Below are 20,743 nucleotides of genomic sequence, written 5' to 3' on the forward strand. Positions count from 1 at the left end.
TATTTTTATTATAAAAATATTTATGTAAAAAAAAAAAAATTAGTGCGACTGTAGAAATGATTAAAATTATTCTTAATAAATAAAAATATAAAATAATATTCACTGTTTTGTACAGCGCATCTGTGGTACAGTTGTAAATATTATACATTATATTATATTATACTATCTACTCCCTCTTTTTAAATATCTGTTTGGCGTTGAAAAATCTAATCAAATATTTAAAAAATGATTTGAAACTATAATAACATTGCTTCACTTAGAGTGATTTATATCAGCATTTAAAAAACAACAGCTCTAAAATCAAATTGCCTAATGCCAACCCCAATTTGTTTTCCCACAAAACGCTATCTAGATTTCTCAAGACGGTAGCGATCTTGTTATCGGCCGCCCATGCTTGCAACAAATGTGTCAAACGGCGAGGTTGGCTGTTGGCGGCAGGGCAGGAATCTGAGCCGCGCTCCTGTTCCCACGCTTACCTGCCTCCGCTTCTGTTTGAATCATAGCAGCCTGCTCTCATTGGCCGGACCCGCGGTCACGTGACCCAGCCGCAGCACAAACCCGCCGCCTCAAAGCAGTCTAGGATTTTCCCATGGGAGCGGCGGTGAGAGAGAGAGGGGGAACAGAGTGTGTGCGAGTCCAAATGAATATTTTCCCTCCGCTCCCCTCCCCCAGCTCTCGTCTGTGGGAGCTCTCGATCTCTCTCTCTCTGGCTTTTCTCAAGCACGTTTCTTTAATTGCATGTTTAGCTCGTCTGAGGCTCCTGTTGGCCTCATATAGAGGTGACGTCTGGAGCACAAACTCAACACTGCCTGGATTTGTTGTGATTTTGCTTTTCTTGGCATCTTAATAGTGTGGTTTTTGGAAGGTTTTAGGTGGTCGTTTACTGGTCCAGATCAAAAGAGCCCATCCGCAAGTGTTTATGATGCTTTGGACCCTAAATATGACTCAAATGTAGTTTATGGGATTTTTTGACCAGGGAAAATCAAAGCTTGAAGTAAAAAACCTCAATGTTTGTTGTGCTTGGTTGTAAAGTAATACAAACTTGTTTTTATATTGCTATTTTCAAATGACTATTTTTGCAATTTGGTCCCCAAAAATAGTAATTATAAATATTTTTTATGATTTATAAGTCAGTATGACCATAGTAATTATCATTAGTACTAAACCAAAATATATTAAAAAAAAGAAATTAATAAAAAAATATATTTATTATATTATATTATATTATATTATATTATATTATATTATATTATATTATATTATATTATATTATATTATTATATTATATTATATTATATTATATTATATTATATTATATTATATTCCCTCTTTTGAAATATCTGTTTGGCATTGACAAGCAAATTCAAAGCTTGACCTAAAAACCTCAATGTTTGTTGTGCTTGTTTGTGGAGCTGCACAATTTGGTCCCCAAAAACAGTGATTATAAATATTTTTTATGATTTATATGTCAGTATGACTATAGTAATTATTATTAGTACTAAACCAAAATATTAAATAAAAATATTTTTGTAATTTGTATCAATATGACCATAGTAATTATAGAAATTATTAATAAATAAAAATATAAAATATTTTTGAAACAAATAAGAATTATTACTGTAATTTTAAAATGTAATAAAAAAAAAAAAAATAAAAAAAAAAAAAATATATATATATATATATATATATATATATATATATATATATATATATATATATATCTCAGTATTACTGTAGTAATTATTAAAATTATTATGAATGAAAAAAATTATATAATAAAAAATAAAATCTAAAATATTTTTGAAACAAATAAGAATTATTACTGTAATTTTAAAATGTAATAAAAAAAAAAAAAAAAATATATATATATATATATATATATATATATATATATATATATATCTCAGTATTACTGTAGTAATTATTAAAAATTAAAAAAATTAAAAAAAAATATTATGTTATTATATTATTATATTATATTATATTTTTGTTTCTAACTTGTCATTTACTATTTTATTTAGTTTATTTTAAAAATATTTTTGTAAAAAAATATATATTAGTATAACTGTAGTAATTATTAAAATTATTATTAATAAATAAAAATATGAAATAAAATGCACTGTTTTGTACAGTACATCTGTGGTACATTTCTAAATAAAAATATTATCCTCCTGAGACCCCGCCCATTGACTTATGTCCTCTGTAGTGGACCTTGTGTTTTCATGCATTTTCTTTGAATTTTTTGAGCTACTCTGTCAAGTCATGTTGTACTGTGCAGAGGACATCCTGGGCTTTCTAGTGATATGTCATTTGATTGGCTGGCATGCTAGGAACCACTTCTTACACTGAATCCAAAATGGCCGGCATACAAATGAGCACATTTTATGGGAAGGAAAGAGATATGTAAAATTTTGCTTTTTCACATGTTTTTTACTATTATTATCACATATATATTTGTTTATTAAAGTGTCAGTAACAATACATTTAGCTTTCAAAGCTGTTAAATTGTTTATGATTCAAAATATCATCCTTTTTTAAATGTCAACTATAGTGGACATCAGGACCATCTTAATGTAATTAATGACTGCATGTTGTAGGAGGCCGAACTGAAGCAGAGAGGATTTTTATAAGATAGTTGAGGGAGACTCTGACTTAGAGCTGTCAGATGAGGATAAATTTGAATGTAACATACAAGAAGATGTTGAAGAAGAGGAAGAAATTGCAGGAGACTCAGATGAGCAGACTGAGACAGATACAGAGACAGAAAAGGAAGAACAGGAAAGATGCCGCACTCTGTGGTTCTGCAGAAGGACAATGCACACCAGCAAATTCACTTCTGAATGGTTGAAGAAAAACAAAATGAAGACTTTGGAGTGGCCTAGTCAAAGTCCTGACCTGAATCCTATTGAGATGCCCACAGCATAACCTTAAAAAAGGCGGTCCATGCTCGAAAACCCTCCAATGTGGCTGAATTACAACAATTCTGCCAAGATGAGTGGGCCAAAATTCCTGCACAGCGCCGTAACAGACTCATTGCAAGTTATGGAAAATGCTTGATTTCAGTTGTTTTGTCTTTGTTACATAAATGTTGGATTAATATCCCTTTACAGCCATATTCTGTACAGTTTTGTTGTCTGAGTTTGGCTGTCGTTTCGAACTAAAATCGTCCTGTGGTCCACTACAGTGGACATGCTGTAAAATTAAAAATAAAAACAAAACGTAAAAACTCTAAATTGTAGAATTTTTTTTTAACCCAAAGGATATAGGAAATCACAAAAAAAAAAAAAAAAAGAGACACTTTTTTTCTTTGGGTCTCTGGAGTATCCCTCTTTTGAAATATCTGTTTGGCATTGACAAGCAAATTCAAAGCTTGACCTAAAAACCTCAATGTTTGTTGTGCTGTTTGTGGAGCTGCACAGTTGGTCCCCAAAAATAGTGATCATAAATTTTTTTTGGATTTATATATCAGTATCAGTATAGTAATTATTATTAGTATTAAACCAAAATGTTAAATAAAAAAAATACAATTCTGAAACAAAATAAGAAATATTACTATTGTAATATTGCACTGTGAAAGAAAAATGTAAAATTGTAAAACTAATCTTTATAGCAGTCTTAATTTTTTCTTTTTTAAAAGGTAAACTATTGAGCTTTTTGATGATTTTTTTTGTGATTTATACATTAGTATGACTATAATTAGAATTAGAAAATACTAAATATGAAATCAAATAATAAACATTACCATTGTAATATTTCACTTTTTTTTTCACAGTACAACTATTTTTATTTTATTTTATTACTTTTTAATATTAATTGGTTATCATAGTATTAAAATATTATTGTAATATTTCACTTGTTTTGCATATAGTAATGGTATTACTATATAAAAGTATTAAATATTAAATAAAATGTTGAAAAAAGGCTATTGTAATATTTAACTGTTAAATATATTTTACAGTATAACAGTAAAATTACAATACTAATATTTATTACTATTTAATATTATGTAATGCTTATTACTTTTGTACAATTAATTTTTATTTTAATATTACTATTCATTTACTGTATTTTTCCTATTTAGTACTATTACCATTTTATATTTATTATAATAGTATTATTATTTTTGTTTAACAGCACATTAAAAAATTACAATACAAATATTTATGACGGTTCTAATTTCTTTAAAACATTAAACTATTAAGCTTTCTGATACCACAAACGGAGCAGGACGAGTTCAGCCGTTAAATACTCCAGAGTTTCCAAAGCATGTCCTAACTAGATCTCTTCATTTTTTTTTTATTTTTTTTTTCGAAATGGGAGCAAACGACGAATGGGGGACGATTTGTCACTTTCCCGGCAAAACTGCTGCAAAATCCCACTCAAAATGTGGGATTATTATGTGAGCACAAATTTTTTTGTGTGTGCTCACATAGCTAATGCGACAAAAGTCACCAAATGTCATCTTATTCAGATGAAGCTGCTATTTTTTTAATTTCAAAACATACTATTTTTTGGTCAAAGAGGACCAGAGAGTTAAACTGAATTCTGAAAGGATTCAGTATTAAAACTGAATATTTCCACACTGACTTTATGAACAGATATCAATGAAGAATTATGATTTTGCAGTGTTTTTAAAAGAAGACTCTTATGCTCACCAAGGCTGCATTTGTTTGATCAGTAAAATCAGTATAAATGTGAAATATTATTGCAATTTTCAGCATCATTACTCCAGTTTCCAGTGTCATATGATCCTTAAGAAATCAGTCTAAAATGATCTGCTGCTCAGTTATTATCAATTATTAGTTCAAATAAAGCTAAATTATTAATAATGGTTCTACTTATTGTTTGACATTTTATTTGTGCATTTTTTTTTAAATTCAGGAGTTTTTAATGAACAAAGAACAGCATTTGTTCAAAATGGAAATCTTTTGTAACATTATAAATTTATTTACTATCACTTTTGATCATTTTGATGTGTTCTTGCTAAATAAAAGCATTATTTTTCATTCTTGAGCATGAAATCAGCATATTTGAATGATTTCTGAAAGATCATGTGACACTGACGACTGGAGTAATGATGATGAAAATTCAACTTTGCATCACGGGAATAAATTACATTTTAAGATATATTTAAATAGAAAATGGTTCTTTAAAAATGTAAAAACATTTTAAGATATGACTGTTTTTTTAATACAGGAAACTACTGTCAAATGTTTGAATTACTATGATTTTGTAATGTTTTTAAAAGAAGTCTTTTATGCTCACCAAGGCTGCATTTATTTGATCGAAAATGTAGTAAAATTGTGAAATATTATTGCGATTCAAAATAACTGTTGTCTATTTAAATATATATTAAAATATAATTTATATTTGTGATTTAGAAACTGAATTTTCAGCATCGTTACTCCAGTTTTCAGTGACACCTGATCCTTTAGAAATCAGTCTAATGGGATGAACTGCTGCTCACTTATTAATAATTATTAGCTTAACCCTTGTGCATTGTTTCAATTTACAACCTTTCGTTATGTTTCGTGGCTGAAAACAGCCACTACTTTAAACTGCTGTAAAAATGTATCAGATAAATATTTTTTTCAATTTTTTTTGCATAAATCTATTAATCAACCTCAGTCCTGCTCAAAAATACTAAATGTTTAAAAAAAATTCAGGATTTTAACTCTTTAATTGCCAAATTCCTAAATGATGTCACTGATTTGGGAAAAAAAAAACACACAAAATTACTAATTTTCGATATAAAAGGTAATTGTGGCCTGGATTTTTTTTTTACCTTTTTAACAGTCTTGGACATGTGAAAGATTAGTAAGAACATTGGCTTTCATGCATTGTTAGTTTTGGCGCAGCATCAGATTTTCATTTTTTCTCCCTCATTTATTGTTTGTGGCTGTTTTTGCCCCATTGACTTCCATTATAACCACATTTTTTGATTGCAAAGCCATGACACCATATAATGCTGAATTCTTGATTGTTTGTGGTTTTCCCTGTTGGGAAGGGGTCAAATTTGTAAATTGTACTGTTGATTATCAGTTGGCCCCATTAACCCTTTAGATAGGCCTTTGCAAAAAAAAGCTTAGTTTTACATAGAGTTGTATGGAGTTTAACGGCATATTATAGTGTGTGTGTGTGTGTGTGTGTGTGTGTGTGTGTGTGTGTGTGTGTGTGTGTGTGTGTGTGTGTGTGTGTGTGTGTGTGTGTGTGTGTGTGTGTGTGTGTGTGTGTGTGTGTGAAAGTGTGTGAGTGTGTGAAAGTGTGAAAGTGTGTGCAAGTGTATGAGAGTGTGTGTGAGTGTCTGTGAGTGTGAGAGAGACCTCTGTGCACCTTGATACATCTCAGAAAATCAAAAAAAGCACCTCAGCTCTCAGAACTATATGGTAAACAAATACATAAATATACTTTCTTTATTTTTTATTTTTTATTTTGATTTTCTCAGGGGTATCAAGGTGCACAAAGGTCTCTCTCACACTTTCACACACTTTCACTCACTTTCACACACTCAAACACACTTAGACACACATACACACACACACACTATAGACCTTTTTCCTGAACACGAAAGTAAGTCCGGCTCTTAACTGAAAGAATGCTTTGCATTTCCGGTCTGCATTGTTTCTAGTCACATTAGGGTATATTCCGAGCTAATAAACTGATGTTAAACCTATTCAAATGTTTTTAAAAGGCACATGGCTCCATAGCGCCATCACTTGGCAATGTCGCAATGACCGTCATTTGTCAGTGCCTCACTTTAATGAGTGTGTAGATGACACGAAGCAGCCGACGTTAGCTACATTAAAAACAGTTGGACGCTATTTGAATGGGTTCCTATGGAAACCGGAACAAAAAAGCATTCAATCTGACGTTAGAATTCGTAATGGCGGCGCTCATCGTTTACTCAGGAAAAAGGTCTATAATATGCCGTTAAACTCCATAGAACTCTATGTAAAACTAAGCTTTTTTTTGCAAAGGCCTATCTAAAGGATTAATGGGGCCAACTGATAATAAACAGTAAAATGTACTAATTTGACCCCTTCCCAACAGGGAAAACCACAAACAATCAAGAATTCAGCATTATATGGTGTCATGGCTTTGCAATCAAAAAATGTGGTTATAATGGAAGTCAATGGGGCAAAAACAGCCACAAACAGTAAATGAGGGAGAAAAAGTTAAAATCTGCTGCTGCACAAAAACTAACAATGCATCAAAACCAATGTTGTTTCTAATCTTTGACATGTCCAAGACTGTGATAAAAGGTAAAAAAAAATCCAGTCCACATTCACATTTTATATTGAAAATTAGTCATTTTGTGTGTTTTTTTTTTTCCCAAATCAGTGACATCATTTATTAATTTGGCAATTAAAGAGTTAAAATCCTGATTTTTTTTTTTTTTAAACATTTAGTATTTTTGAGCAGGACTGAGGTTGATTAATAGATTTATGCAAAAAAAATTGAAAAAAAAAATATTTATCTGATACATTTTTACTAGGGCCGGGACTTTAACGCGTTAATTTAGATTAATTAATTACACAAAAATAACGCGCTAAAATTTTTTAACGCATTTTAATTGCAATTAGTTTTGCACCGCGGAACGTTTCTTACTGGATGAGATTCGGCGGACCGATTATACTGGAGCACCAACTAGCGTTCAGACAAGATGCGTCCGTCCTAAATAGCATTGTATGTCCCAAATCGTAGTATGTTTAAAAAATTTATTCCAAAGATTCCCGGATGGTCTACTACTTAACGATCAATGCACACTCTTAACGGCTAATATTGCCCGCAACACACTGCGCCTTGAACGAGGATTCGATTAGAACTACAAACACGCATAAAAAGTGTTAAAAAACTACAAACATGGAGGATATACGCGACCAACGGACAGGTAGAGAAAGGGGTTTGAGTGATAAATAATCAGTGTGTAACCTGATAAAAAATATTTTTTAAATGTTATCCGCATTATATTCCATGTGCAGCAACATTTATAATGATAGGTTTGGTCATTAACGTTTAAATGCATAATTAAGCAAACACAAGAGCAGAGTTCTCGGAATGAAAGACTCGTTAAAGAACGTGCCTCTTGCTACACTTAATGGCAATATTGCATTGGTCTGTTGGACTTGGTTGAACAAAAATAAACACTATTTTGTTGCTTAAGCTTATGTATTCAGTCATTATTCAATGGTATACTAAAAATCCATGTAAAAATCTTACTTCTCACTGTTCTCAGGTCAAATATTTATATGCGATTAAAATGCGATTGATTTCGATTAATTAATTACAAAGCCTCTAATTAATTAGATTAAATTTTTTAATCGAGTCCCAGCCCTAATTTTTACAGCAGTTTAAAGTAGTGGCTGTTTTCAGCCACGAAACATAACAAAAGGGTAGTAAATTTGCCCACAGTGTACTGTTGAGTTTTTGAAAAATTTCACTTTTTTTTTTTTCTCCGAAACAGTCCCGACAAAACTGCTGCAAAATCCCACCCTAAATGTCTGCACTGCACCAAAAGCACAAGTGATGCCTACCTAATTACAGTGTGTTGAGGAAATGTTCAGAAATGTCCAAATGTGTGATTGTGACACGAGCTGGAAAGCACAAGTGACAGACAATGACGGTTAAGATCATAGCTGGACCCGCAACAACAACAGCAGCACCTGGCTCTTACATATGACATATTTGCCATAGGGTTTGGTCTGGTCACGCCTCGCGTGTTTATGTACGAGGCAAAACTGGTGCATGTGGTTTTGGAGGCAAACACAGATGGAGAAAGAGCGCGGCGGCGGTGCAGGCATGGGTATGAAGAATTGGCGGAGCAGGTTTTGACTTGCTTTTGCATGGGAAACTCAGGAGTTGGGTAAATAGTTGCCGGTGTGTTTTGTGCCTCTCAGCCGCCGCAGTGTGTGGGAAGAGATCGCTCAAGGTGGAATGGAGAGAGCGTGAGAGTCGGCAGACAGGGGTTGCAAAGGGCACCTGTGCCGGTCCCTCACACTCACACATGCATTTTCACAGCACCTTGTGTTTGTTTGTGTGTGCAAAATCACTTCTGAAAGCATTCTGAATTCTCAAAGGATTCAATATTAATTCTTTATGAACAGAACTCTATTACACTACCAGGCAAAACTTTGAATTACTATGATTTTGTAATGTTTTTGAAAGAAGACTTTTATGGTCACCAAAGCTGCATTTATTTGATCAAAAATGTAGTAAAATTGTGAAATATTATTGAAATTCAGAATAACTCAGTCTCATTGTCTATTTAAATATATTTTAAAATCTAATTTATTTTTGTGATTTAAAACTGAATTTACAGCATCATTTAATCCGGTTTCCAGTGTCACACGATCCTTTAGAAATCAGTTTCTAGTGTCCAGTATGTCAATTATTAGCTCAAATAAAGCTCAAATAATATTGATGGTTCTTTTTATTGTTGTCAGGCATATTTTTGCTGGAAATATTTTTGTGAAAATGACTTTTTTCGGCATTTTTGATGAACAAAGTTCAAAAGAACAGCATTTATTCAAAATAGAAATCTTTCGTAACATTATAAATGTATTTACTATCACGCTTGATCACTTCAATGTGTTCTTTATGAATAAAAATACAATTATTTTTTTTTTTTACTCTTGAGCAGGTTAGAATGATTTCTGAAAAAATCATTAACATTGTGAAATATTATTGAAATTCAGAATAACTCATTGTCTATTTAAATATATTTTAAAATCTAATTTATTTTTGTGATTTAAAACTGAATTTACAGCATCATTTAATCCGGTTTCCGGTGTCACACGATCCTTTAGAAATCAGTTTCTAGTGTCCAATATGACAATTATTAGCTCAAATAAAGCTCAAATAATATTGATGGTTCTTTTTATTGTTGTCAGGCATATGTTTGCTGGAAATATTTTAGTGAAAATGACTTTTTTTTGGCATTTTTGATGAACAAAGTTCAAAAGAACAGCATTTATTCAAAATAGAAAGCTTTCGTAACGTTATAAATGTATTTACTATCACGCTTGATCACGTCAATGTGTCCTTTATGAATAAAAATACAAATTTTTTTTTTTACTCTTGAGCAGGTTAGAATGATTTCTGAAAAAATTATTAACATTGTGAAATATTATTGCAATTCAGAATAACTCATTGTCTATTTAAATATATTTTAAAATCTAGTTTATTTTTGTGATTTAAAACTGAATTTACAGCATCATTTAATCCAGTTTCCAGTGTCACATTTCTAGTGTCCAATATGTCAATTATTAGCTCAAATAAAGCTCAAATAATATTGATGGTTCTTTTTATTGTTGTCAGGCATATTTTTGCTGGAAATATTTTAGTGAAAATGACTTTTTTCGGCATTTTTGATGAACAAAGTTCAAAAGAACAGCATTTATTCAAAATAGAAATCTTTCGTAACGTTATAAATGTATTTACTATCACGCTTGATCACTTCAATGTGTCCTTTATGAATAAAAATAAAAAAATTTTTTTACTCTTGAGCAGGTTAGAATGATTTCTGAAAAAAATTATTAACATTGTGAAATATTATTGCAATTCAGAATAACTCATTGTCTATTTAAATATATTTTAAAATCAAATTTATTTTTGTGATTTAAAACTGAATTTACAGCATCATTTAATCCGGTTTCCAGTGTCACACGATCCTTTAGAAATCAGTTTCTAGTGTCCAATATGACAATTATTAGCTCAAATAAAGCTCAAATAATATTGATGGTTCTTTTTATTGTTGTCAGGCATATTTTTGCTGGAAATATTTTAGTGAAAATAACTTTTTTTCGGCATTTTTGATGAACAAAGTTTAAAAGAACAGCATTTATTCCAAATAGAAATCTTTCGTAACATTATAAATGTATTTACTATCACGCTTGATCACGTCAATGTGTCCTTTATGAATAAAAGTACATTTTATTTTTTATTTTTGAGCATATTAGAATGATTTCTGAAAAATCATTAACATTGTGAAATATTATTGCAATTCAGAATAACTGCTTTCTATGTGAATATATTTTAAAATGTAATTTATTCCTGTGATCAAAACTACATTTTCAGCATCATTACTCCAGTCTTCAGTGTCACTTGATCCTTCAGAAATCATTCTAATATGCTGATTTGCTGCTTAGTCATTAACAATTATTAGCTCAAATAAAGCAATTTTTTTGCTGGAAACATTTTTGTGGAAACTACTTTTTAAACTGAATTCTGAAATGATTTAGTATTAAAACTGAATTTACAGCATCATTACTCCAGTCTTCAGTGTCACATGATCCTTTAGAAATCAGTCTAAAATGATAATCTGCTGCTCAGTTATTATCAGTTATTAGCTCAAATGAAGTTTATTTATTAATAATGGTTAATGTTAATATGTTAATGTTAATAATGCTTCTTATTGACATTTTTGCTGAAAACATTTTTGTGGAAACTACTTTTTTCCGCATTTTTGATGAACAAAGTTCAAAAGAATAGCATTTATTCAAAATAAAATCTTTTGTAACATTATAAATGTATTTACTATCACTTTTGATCATTTTGATGTGTCCTTTATAAATAAAAGTACACATTTTTTTATTCTTGAGGAGCTAATTAGTATATCAGAATGATTTCTGAAGGATCACGTGACACTGGAGACTGTAATGATGAGTAATGATGCTGAAAATTAATCATTACATCATGAGAATAAATTACATTTTAATGTATATTCAAAATTTTTAAATATATTTTAAATATTTCATAATATTCCTGTTTTTCCTGTATTTTGACCAATAAATGCAGGATTGGTGAGCATGAAAACCTACTGGTCAAAAGTTTGAATTACTATGATTTTGTAATGTTTTTTAAAAGAAGTCTTTTATGCTCACCAAGGCTGAATTTATTTCTTCCAAAATATATTAAAATCAGTGAAATTGTGAAATATTATAGCAATTCAGAATAACTGTCTATTTAAATATATTTTAAAATAGAATTTATTTCTGTGATTTAAAAGCTGAATTTTCATCATCATTACTCCAGTCTTCAGTGTCACATGATCCTTCACATGATTAATCTTTTGATTCTTCAGCATCAAATCATATTAAAATGATTTCTGAAGGATCATGTGACACTGAAGACTGGAGTAATGATGCTGAAAATTCAGCTTTGATCACAGAAATAAATTGCGTTTTAAAATATATTCACATAGAAAACAGTTATTTAAAATGTTAAAAATATTTTTTAATATTACAGCTTTTTAACTAAATAAGTGCAGCCTTGATGAACATTAGAGACTTATGCTCAAAAACAAAAACAAACAATCTTGAATGTTTCAAATATTCCTATATTTAGGTCATAAATGTATATTTACATAATTTTCATGTCATTCCAAAACCATATTCTGTGTTAAAAAGGAGAAATTTAGCTCTATATTTTAAGTCATATGATAGTTGTAAGCTTGAATTTGTCTCTGTTTCTCACAAAAACATACAAGTTATATAGACTCATATTTTCAGTTCTTGTTGGATCTTGACAGCTGTATACTTGTAGACAAAGAAATGTCAAATCTCTAATAAATTTCACCTTTTGCACTCCACAGAAGTAAAAAAAAGCATGAGTGAGTAAAAAGAAAATGTAAAACAGATATCCTTTAATTTTAGTTTCAGTTTGTGTAGAGAATTCTAGTCTAATGAGTTCACTGACTAAATCGTCGATGTCTTGTTAAGGTGTTGCATTTAGCATGTCTCTCAGTCTGGGTGGTGTCGTGAGGTGGAGATGGAGTTTAGTGACAAGGCTTTTAGCGCCTGTGTGTTGTTTGAGAGGGTGGGAATGGCTTCCTTGCTGAGGATGAGACAGAAGCCACACTGAGGTGTGAAATTAAGAGAGGCGACGCAAACTTCTAACCTCACACCTAGCCTGCGTCACTGGAGCCGTGTGTGTGTGCGTGAGAGAGTTCAGCATGAGACTTACCAGACTGTTTGAGTCTAATTCACAACCTACCATTACTGCTGGATATACAGTCAAGCCCAAAATTATTCATACCCCTGGCAAATTCTGACTTAGTTACTTTTATTCAACCAGCAAGTTTTTTTTGACCAGACTTCTCCCAAAAGATAATAAGACGATGTACAAGAGGAAAAAAATACATTTACTTACATTTGAATGAAAAGTGGCATGTCCAAAATTATTCATACCCTTCTCAATAATCAATAGAAAAGCCTTCATTGGCTATTACAGCAATCAAACGCTTCCTATTATTGCTGACCAGCTTTTTGCATGTCTCCACTGGTATTTTTGCCCATTTATCTTTAGTGATGAGCTCCAACTCTTTCAGGTTGGAGGGTCTCCTTGCCATCACCCTGATCTTTAGCTCCCTCCACAGATTCTCAATTGGATTTAAGTCAGGACTCTGGCTGGGCCACTGCAAAACGTTAATGTTTTTGTCTGCTAACCATTTCTTCACCACTTTTGCTGTGTTTTGGGTCGTTGTCGTGCTGAAATGTCCACTGGTGCCCAAGGCCAAGTTTCTCTGCAGACTGCCTGATGTTGTTGTTGAGAATTTTGATGTATTGCTCCTTTTTCATGGTGCCGTTTACTGTGATTAGGTTCCCTGGTCCACCGGCTGAAAAACACCCCCAAAACATTAGGTTCCCACCACCATGTTTGACAGTGGGGATGGTGTTCTTAGGGTTGAAGGCTTCTCCTTTTTTACACCAAATGAAGGCTACATCATTGTGGCCAAACAATTCAATTTTTGTTTCATCCGACCATAAAACAGAAGACCAGAAGTCTTCTTCTTTGTCCAGATGAGCATTTGCAAAGGCCAAGCAGGCTTTTGTGTGCCTTATCTGGAGAAGTGTTGTCCTCCTTGGTCTGCGTCTGTGGAACCCAGTGGTGTTCAGTGTCTGTTGGACTGTCTGCCTTGAGATGTTGCCACCAGCAGAGCCCAGATTCATCAGGATGGTCTTGGTGGTGATCCTTGGATTCTTTTTTACCTCTCTCACTATCCTCCTGGCCAGCACAGGTGTCACTTTTGGCTTCCGACCACGTCCTCTGAGATTTTTCACAGTGCTGAACGTCTTGTATTTTTTAATAATACTTTGCACTGTAGCCACTGGAACTTCAAAACATTTAGATGTGGTCTTATAGCCCTTTCCTGACTTGTGAGCAGCCACAATGAGCAGCCGCAGGTCCTCAGTGAGCTCCTTTGTCTTAGCCATGACTGTCCACAAACCAACAGCAGAGAGCTTCTGTTTTTCACCTGTTGAGTTGATTAAAACAGCTGTTCCCAATGAATCAGGGTAATTAGGATGCTTTAGAACAGCTTGGACTATTTGGAATGGTATAGAACTTTGGATTTTCCCACAGACTGTGACAGTTTGCAAAGGGTATGAATAATTTTGGACACTTTTCAAATGTAAATAAAAGCTGAGAAATATTTTTTCCCACAATGATCCCTCAGTAAAATTGTTTTAAAGAAATTCATGTTTTTATTCCACAAGGACACATTAGGTTGATCAAAAATAAGAGTGAAGATATTTATAATGTTACAAAAGCTTAAAATATATGGTACTTTCTATTTATCAAAGGAACAACTGTTTTAAACATTGATAATATTCAGAAATGTTTTTTGAGCAGCAAATCAGCATATTCGAATGATTTCTGAAGGATCATGTGACACTGAAGACTGCAGTAATGAGGCTGAAAATTCAGCTTTGCATCATGGGAATAAATGACATTTTAACATATATGCACATGGAAATTTAAATTGTAATAATATTTCACAATATTATTCTTTTATTTGTATTTCTAGTCAAATAAATGCAGTCTTGATGAGCATAAGAGAAAAAAAAAATATACATTCAAACATTAGAAAACCCAAAACAGTGTCACATGAATCTTCAGAAATCATTCTAATATGCTGATTTGCTGCTCAAGAATAAAAAAAAAGCTTTTATTCAGCAAGGACGCATCAAAAGGATCAAAGGTAATAGTAAATACATTTATAATGTCACAAAAGATTTCTATTTTAAATAAATGCTGTTCTTTTAAACTTTCTGATCATCAAAAACTCCTAAAAAAAAAATTGTTTCCACATATATGTATATAAAACTAAATTAGTACAAAAAAAGTATAAAACTAAAACATGTACATTTACTACATGAACATTTTAAACAAAGATGAACTTTTATTTATTCATTTATTGTTAATAAATAAGTTGGATCACATAGTCAAGGAAAAACAAGTGTGGCATTTACCATATTTACCATTTTATCCAAACATTAATACGACAAATAACACAATATGAGTAGTTGTTTCACATTCTTAATGAATTCTCTGTTATTCCAAAATGTAGAAAACAATTAAATAATTATTTAAAAAAATAAAATTAAGTAATTTTAATTTAATTAAGCTATTTAGAATATAAAAATATAACAATATTATATACAATCTGTGCTTTGAAATTGGAGAAATACACACACACACACACACACACACACACACACACACACACACACACACACACACACACACACACACGCGCCTATATTTTACAACAATGCGTCATAAGAGATTTTATTATCTCACACCTGATTTAACATCTTGTTCCTGAAATGATTTACTTGGTGTCATAATTTTTATTACATATTAATGTGTTTTTTCCGTCACCTTTTTTTCAGGCTTGCAACTGTAATGAGTACTTCAAGTTGTCCAGAGAGGATATGACCCGCATGATGAAAGAGAGAGGTTGCCACTTCTTTTCCATTTGTTTCCCATGTCAATACAACATATAGTTTTATTCAAAAGTTATTGACCCCCCTTTGCAGTATCTGTGAAAATGTTAATAAATTTAACAAAATCAGAGAGATCATACAAAATGCATGTTATTTTTTTATTTAGTACTGTCCTGAGTAAGATATTTTGCATAAAAGATGTTTACATATTGTCCACAAACCAAAAAAATAGCTGAAATTATTCAAATAACCCCCTGCAAAAGTATGGGAACCCTTGGTTCTTAATACTGTGTGGTTACATGGATGATCTATGACTGTTTTTTTGTTTTGTGATAGTTGTTCATAAGTCCCTTGTTTGTTCTAAACAGTAAAACTGAGTAAAACCCTCCAGGTCCTGCAGATTCTTCAGTTTTTCGGTATCTTTTGCATATTTGAACCATTTCCAACAATGACTGTATGATTTTGAGATCCTTCTTTTCACACTGAGGACAACTGAGGGACTCAAACACAACTATTAAAAAAGGTTCAAGCACTCACTGATACTCCAGAAGGAAACATGACGCATTAAGAGCTGGGGGGCAAAAACTTTTGGAATTTGTAGATCAAGGTAAATTGTACTTTTTATCTTCTGGGAAACATCTTTTGAAGGACAGTACTAAATGGGGTAAAAAAATGATATTTCAACAAAATAAGAAAAATTTGGACATCTTCATCCTGTTCAAAAGTTTTCACCCCCCGGCTGATGAACAACTATCATTAAACCAAAAAGGAACCAAGGGTTCCCAAACTTTTGAAGGGGGTTATTTTAATGATTTTTAGCTATTTTTGTCTCGTGGATATGTAAACATCTTTTATGTAAAATATCTTACTCAAGATAGTACAAAATAAAAAATGAACATGCATTTTATATGATCCCTCTTATTTTGTTAAAATGGTTCACATTTTCACAGATTCTGCAAGGGATTCCCAAACTGTTGCATACAACTTTTTTCAATTCATATTTTGTAATTGTACTTAATTTGTGTTCCGGGAAACATGCAACTATCTTCTGTTGCTTCCGAAGGGCAGTACAAAATGGGGAAAAAATGCTATTTCGACAAAATAAGAAAAATTTTCATCCTGTTCAAAAGTTTTCACCCCCTGGCTCTTAATGCATCGTGTTTCCTTCTGAAGCAACAGTGAACGTTTGAACCTTTTTTAATAGTTGCATTTGAGTCCCTCAGTTGTCTTCAGTGTGAAAAGATGGATCTCAAAATCATACAGTCACTGCTGGAAAGGGTTCAAAATGCAAAAGATGCTGGAAACCTGAAGAATCTGCAGGACCTGGAGGGTTGTTTTGAAGAACAGTGCTCAGTTTAACTGTTCAGAACAAACAAGGGACTCTTGAACAACTATCATTAAACCAAAAATGTTCCCAAACTGTGTAATATGTAAATATGTAAACATCTTTTATGTAAAATATCTTACTCAAGATAGTACTAAATAAAAAATAACATGCATTTTGTATGATCCCTCTTATTTTGTTAAAATTATTCACGTTTTCACAGATTCTGCAAAGGGTTCTCAAACTTTTGCATAAAACTTTTTCGATTTATATTTTGTGTTTTCTCCATTTTCTTAGCATTTCATTTTAACACTTGTTTGCCCAAATCCTTGCTTTTTGTCAGCAGCATCATTTAACATAAGAAGTGAAGTTGCATAAAGCCGCCGCCTTCCTCGCTTCTAATCGCTTTTTCTTTCTCGTAAAAGGTCTCCTTCAAGACATCGTATCCAAGCGGGACGACTGCGAGTCGCAGGATGAAACACAAGCAGAATACAATAGCTGGAGGCCCCCAGAGGGCCCCGAGTTCACCCCTCACTGCCGCTGGGCCCCACGTTCCGCCCTGGACCCCCAGACCTTCAAATTCCCCAGCGGGGCCGAAGTTCAGCTGGAGACCGTGCCCCCAGGCCTCCTGCCCCGGATTCCAGTGTACTTCATCTGCACCGGCTGTGGAAAGGTGTTCTGGGAGGGGACCCACTATGACCGGGTGCTGTCGCAATTTCAAGAGGTCTTGCATCTTAGTGAAGACGTAGCAGCCAAAGCATGAGATTTGACCAAACTCTAGTCGTAATGAACGCTTGCATAATTTTTCGCGCCTCTGATTTTTTAGAAATTCTTTTTATGGAGGTATTTTTATTTGCTGCACTGTGTCATAACTGTGCAATAACCTTTTTGAAGGTTTAACTGTGATTTGCACTGTAAACAAAACTAGCTATTAAATACTGTAATGTTTACAAACCTCCTGAAATTGTTCCTAAATCAGAAAAGGTGTCTTTAATAAGACTTTCTGAAAGGATTAGTCACACATTATTTAAAACGAAATGACACAAGACTATCTTTAGATATTTGTTAATCTGTTGTGTTTTTTAACTTCAGATCTAAGTTTGCTTAATGCCATAAATGTTTACAAACCACAAATTGTTCATAAATCATAAGTGGTAACTGTTTTAACAACACTTTATGAAAATATTAGTCAGGATTTACATTGATTTAACCCTACAAAATGAGACGAGACATTTATTTTATTTTCGTTTTTGCACAAATCTTTAATTTTTTACATTTTTTTACTTAAGATGTAAAATTGTTTTACACATTTTATGTAGTTATCAGCTATTTTTTTTTTACAAACCTAGAATTGTTCATAAATCATAAGTGTTAACTGTTTTAACAACACTTTATGAAAAGATTAGTTAGGATTTTCATTGATTTAACTCTACAAAATGACGCAAGACATTCATTTTATTTTAATTTGTGCACAAAATTATAATTTTACCCGCTTCTTTTTAAACTCAAGATCTAAATTAAACATTTTATGTGCTTAATGGCATAACATGTTTACAAAACGCCTAAACTTTTTCATAAATCATTGTGTTAACTGTTTTTACTACACTTTATGAAAATAAAGAAATTATTAAAAACATGATGTACATTAGTTCAACCACACAGAACATCTTAAGACATTCATTGTATTTTGTTTTTTGCACAAATCTTTATAAATCTTTATTTTATTTTTTAATACATTTTAATATCTAAATTTAATTTAAGATCTAAATACACATTTTATGTACTTAATGCCATAAAGTGTTTACAGACCTCCTAAAATTGTTCATAAATCATAAGTAGTAACAGTTTTAACAATACTTTATGAAAGGTTAGTCAAGATTTACATTGGTTTAACCCTAAAAAATGACAAGACATTGATTTTTCATTTTTGCACAAAATGTTTACCTTTTTTTTTTTTTTTTTTTTTTTTTTTAAACTTAAGATTTAGATTAGTTTTACACATTATATGTACTTAATGCCAAAAAAAATGTTTACGGACCTCCTAAAGTTGTTCTTAAATCACAAGTGTTAACTCTTTTAACAATACTTTATGAAAAGATTATTTACAAATTGTTATTAAAAAGAAATTTTAATTAGTTTACCATGCAAAAATGACACAAGAAATTACACAACAAATTTTACACATTAAAAAAAGACCTTTTTTTAAACATTATATTCATTTAATGACGTAAAACGTTTATAAACCTTCAAAAATTGTTCACAAACCATGAAAGTTAACTGTTTTTTAACACTTTATGAAAAGATTAGTCACAAATTATTATTAAAAACCGGATTTGCATTAGTTTAACCACACAAAATGACATAAAACATTCATTTTATTTACATTTTTACACAAATCTTTACACTTTTTTACTTTTTTCAGCTTAAGATCTGTTTGTTTTAAACATATGTATTTAATGCCATAAAATGTTGACAAACCTCTTTTGTTAAAATTGTTCATGAATCATAAGTGTTAACTCGTTTAACAACACTTCATGAAAAGATTAGTCACAAATTGTTATTAAAAACAGGATTTATTAGTTTACCACACAAATGTAACACACAATTTTTTTTCAATTTTTGCGCAAATCTTTATACAATTTTTTTTTTAACTTTTTTCAACTTAAGATCTAAGTTTGTTTTAAACATTATATGTATTTAATGCCGTAAAACGTTTATTAACCTCTTAAAATTGTTCATAAATCATAAGTGTTAACTCTTTTAACATTTTATGAAAAGATTAGTCACAAATTATTAAAACCAGGATTTACTAGTTTGCCACACAAAATGACACAACAAATTCATTTTATTTACATTTTTGAACAAATCTTTACACATTTTTACTCTTTTTTTTTTTTTCAACATATGATTAAATTTTTTTTTAAACATTATATGTATTTAATGGTGTCAAACGTTTATAAACCTTCTAAAATTGTTCACAAACCATGAGTTAACTGTTTTTAGCACTTTATGAAAAGATTGTTATTAAAAACAGGATTTGCTTTAGTTTAACCACACAAACTGACACAAAACATTCATTTTAGTTACATTTTTGCACAAATCTTTACACATTGTTTGACTTTTTTCAACTTAAGATCTAATTTTGTTTTAAACATATGTATTTAATGCCGTAAAATGTTCACAAACATCTTAAAATTGTTCACTAATCATAAGTGTTAACTCTTTTAAGTCCCAAATTGTTATTAAAAACAGGATTTACTTTAGTTTAACCACACAAAATGACACAAGAAATTCATTTTATTTACAAATCTTTACACATTTTTTACTTTTTTCAACTTAAGATCTAAGTTTGTTTTAAACATGTGTTTAATGCCGTAAAATGTTGATTAGTCAGTTATTAAAAACAGGATTTATTAGTTTACCACACAAAATGTAACGCATAATTAATTTTTTTTTCCATTTTTACACAAATCTTTACGCTTTTTTTTGTTGTTGCTTTTTTCAACTTAAGATCTAAGTTTGTTTTAAACATGTTTAACTGTTTTAACAACACTTTATGAAAAGATTAGTCACAAATTATTAAAAACAGAATTTACTCTTTCACAAATCATTCATTTTGTTTTCATTTTTGCATAAAATCTATACGTTTTAACTTTTTTTTTACATAGATCTAAATTTGTTTTACACAATA

At 31.1% G+C, this 20,743-nt stretch overlaps 1 protein-coding gene across 1 annotated transcript in view; it reads left to right on the forward strand.

Annotated features, from left to right (window-relative positions):
* LOC141299593 (exonuclease mut-7 homolog) overlaps positions 1 to 18,275 on the forward strand; it is a 63,486-nt gene extending 45,211 nt beyond the window's left edge. Inside the window, exons 13-14 of the mRNA XM_073829961.1 lie at positions 15,675 to 15,741; positions 17,478 to 18,275. Of these exons, the coding sequence (XP_073686062.1) occupies positions 15,675 to 15,741; positions 17,478 to 17,815 (405 nt within the window). The 3' untranslated portion in view covers positions 17,816 to 18,275. The remainder of the gene's footprint in view (positions 1 to 15,674; positions 15,742 to 17,477) is intronic.
* The last annotated feature ends 2,468 nt before the right edge of the window (positions 18,276 to 20,743 follow it).

Source organism: Garra rufa, chromosome 23 (assembly GCF_049309525.1).
Source record: "Garra rufa chromosome 23, GarRuf1.0, whole genome shotgun sequence".
In the NCBI taxonomy this organism is placed as follows: Eukaryota; Metazoa; Chordata; class Actinopteri; order Cypriniformes; family Cyprinidae; genus Garra; species Garra rufa.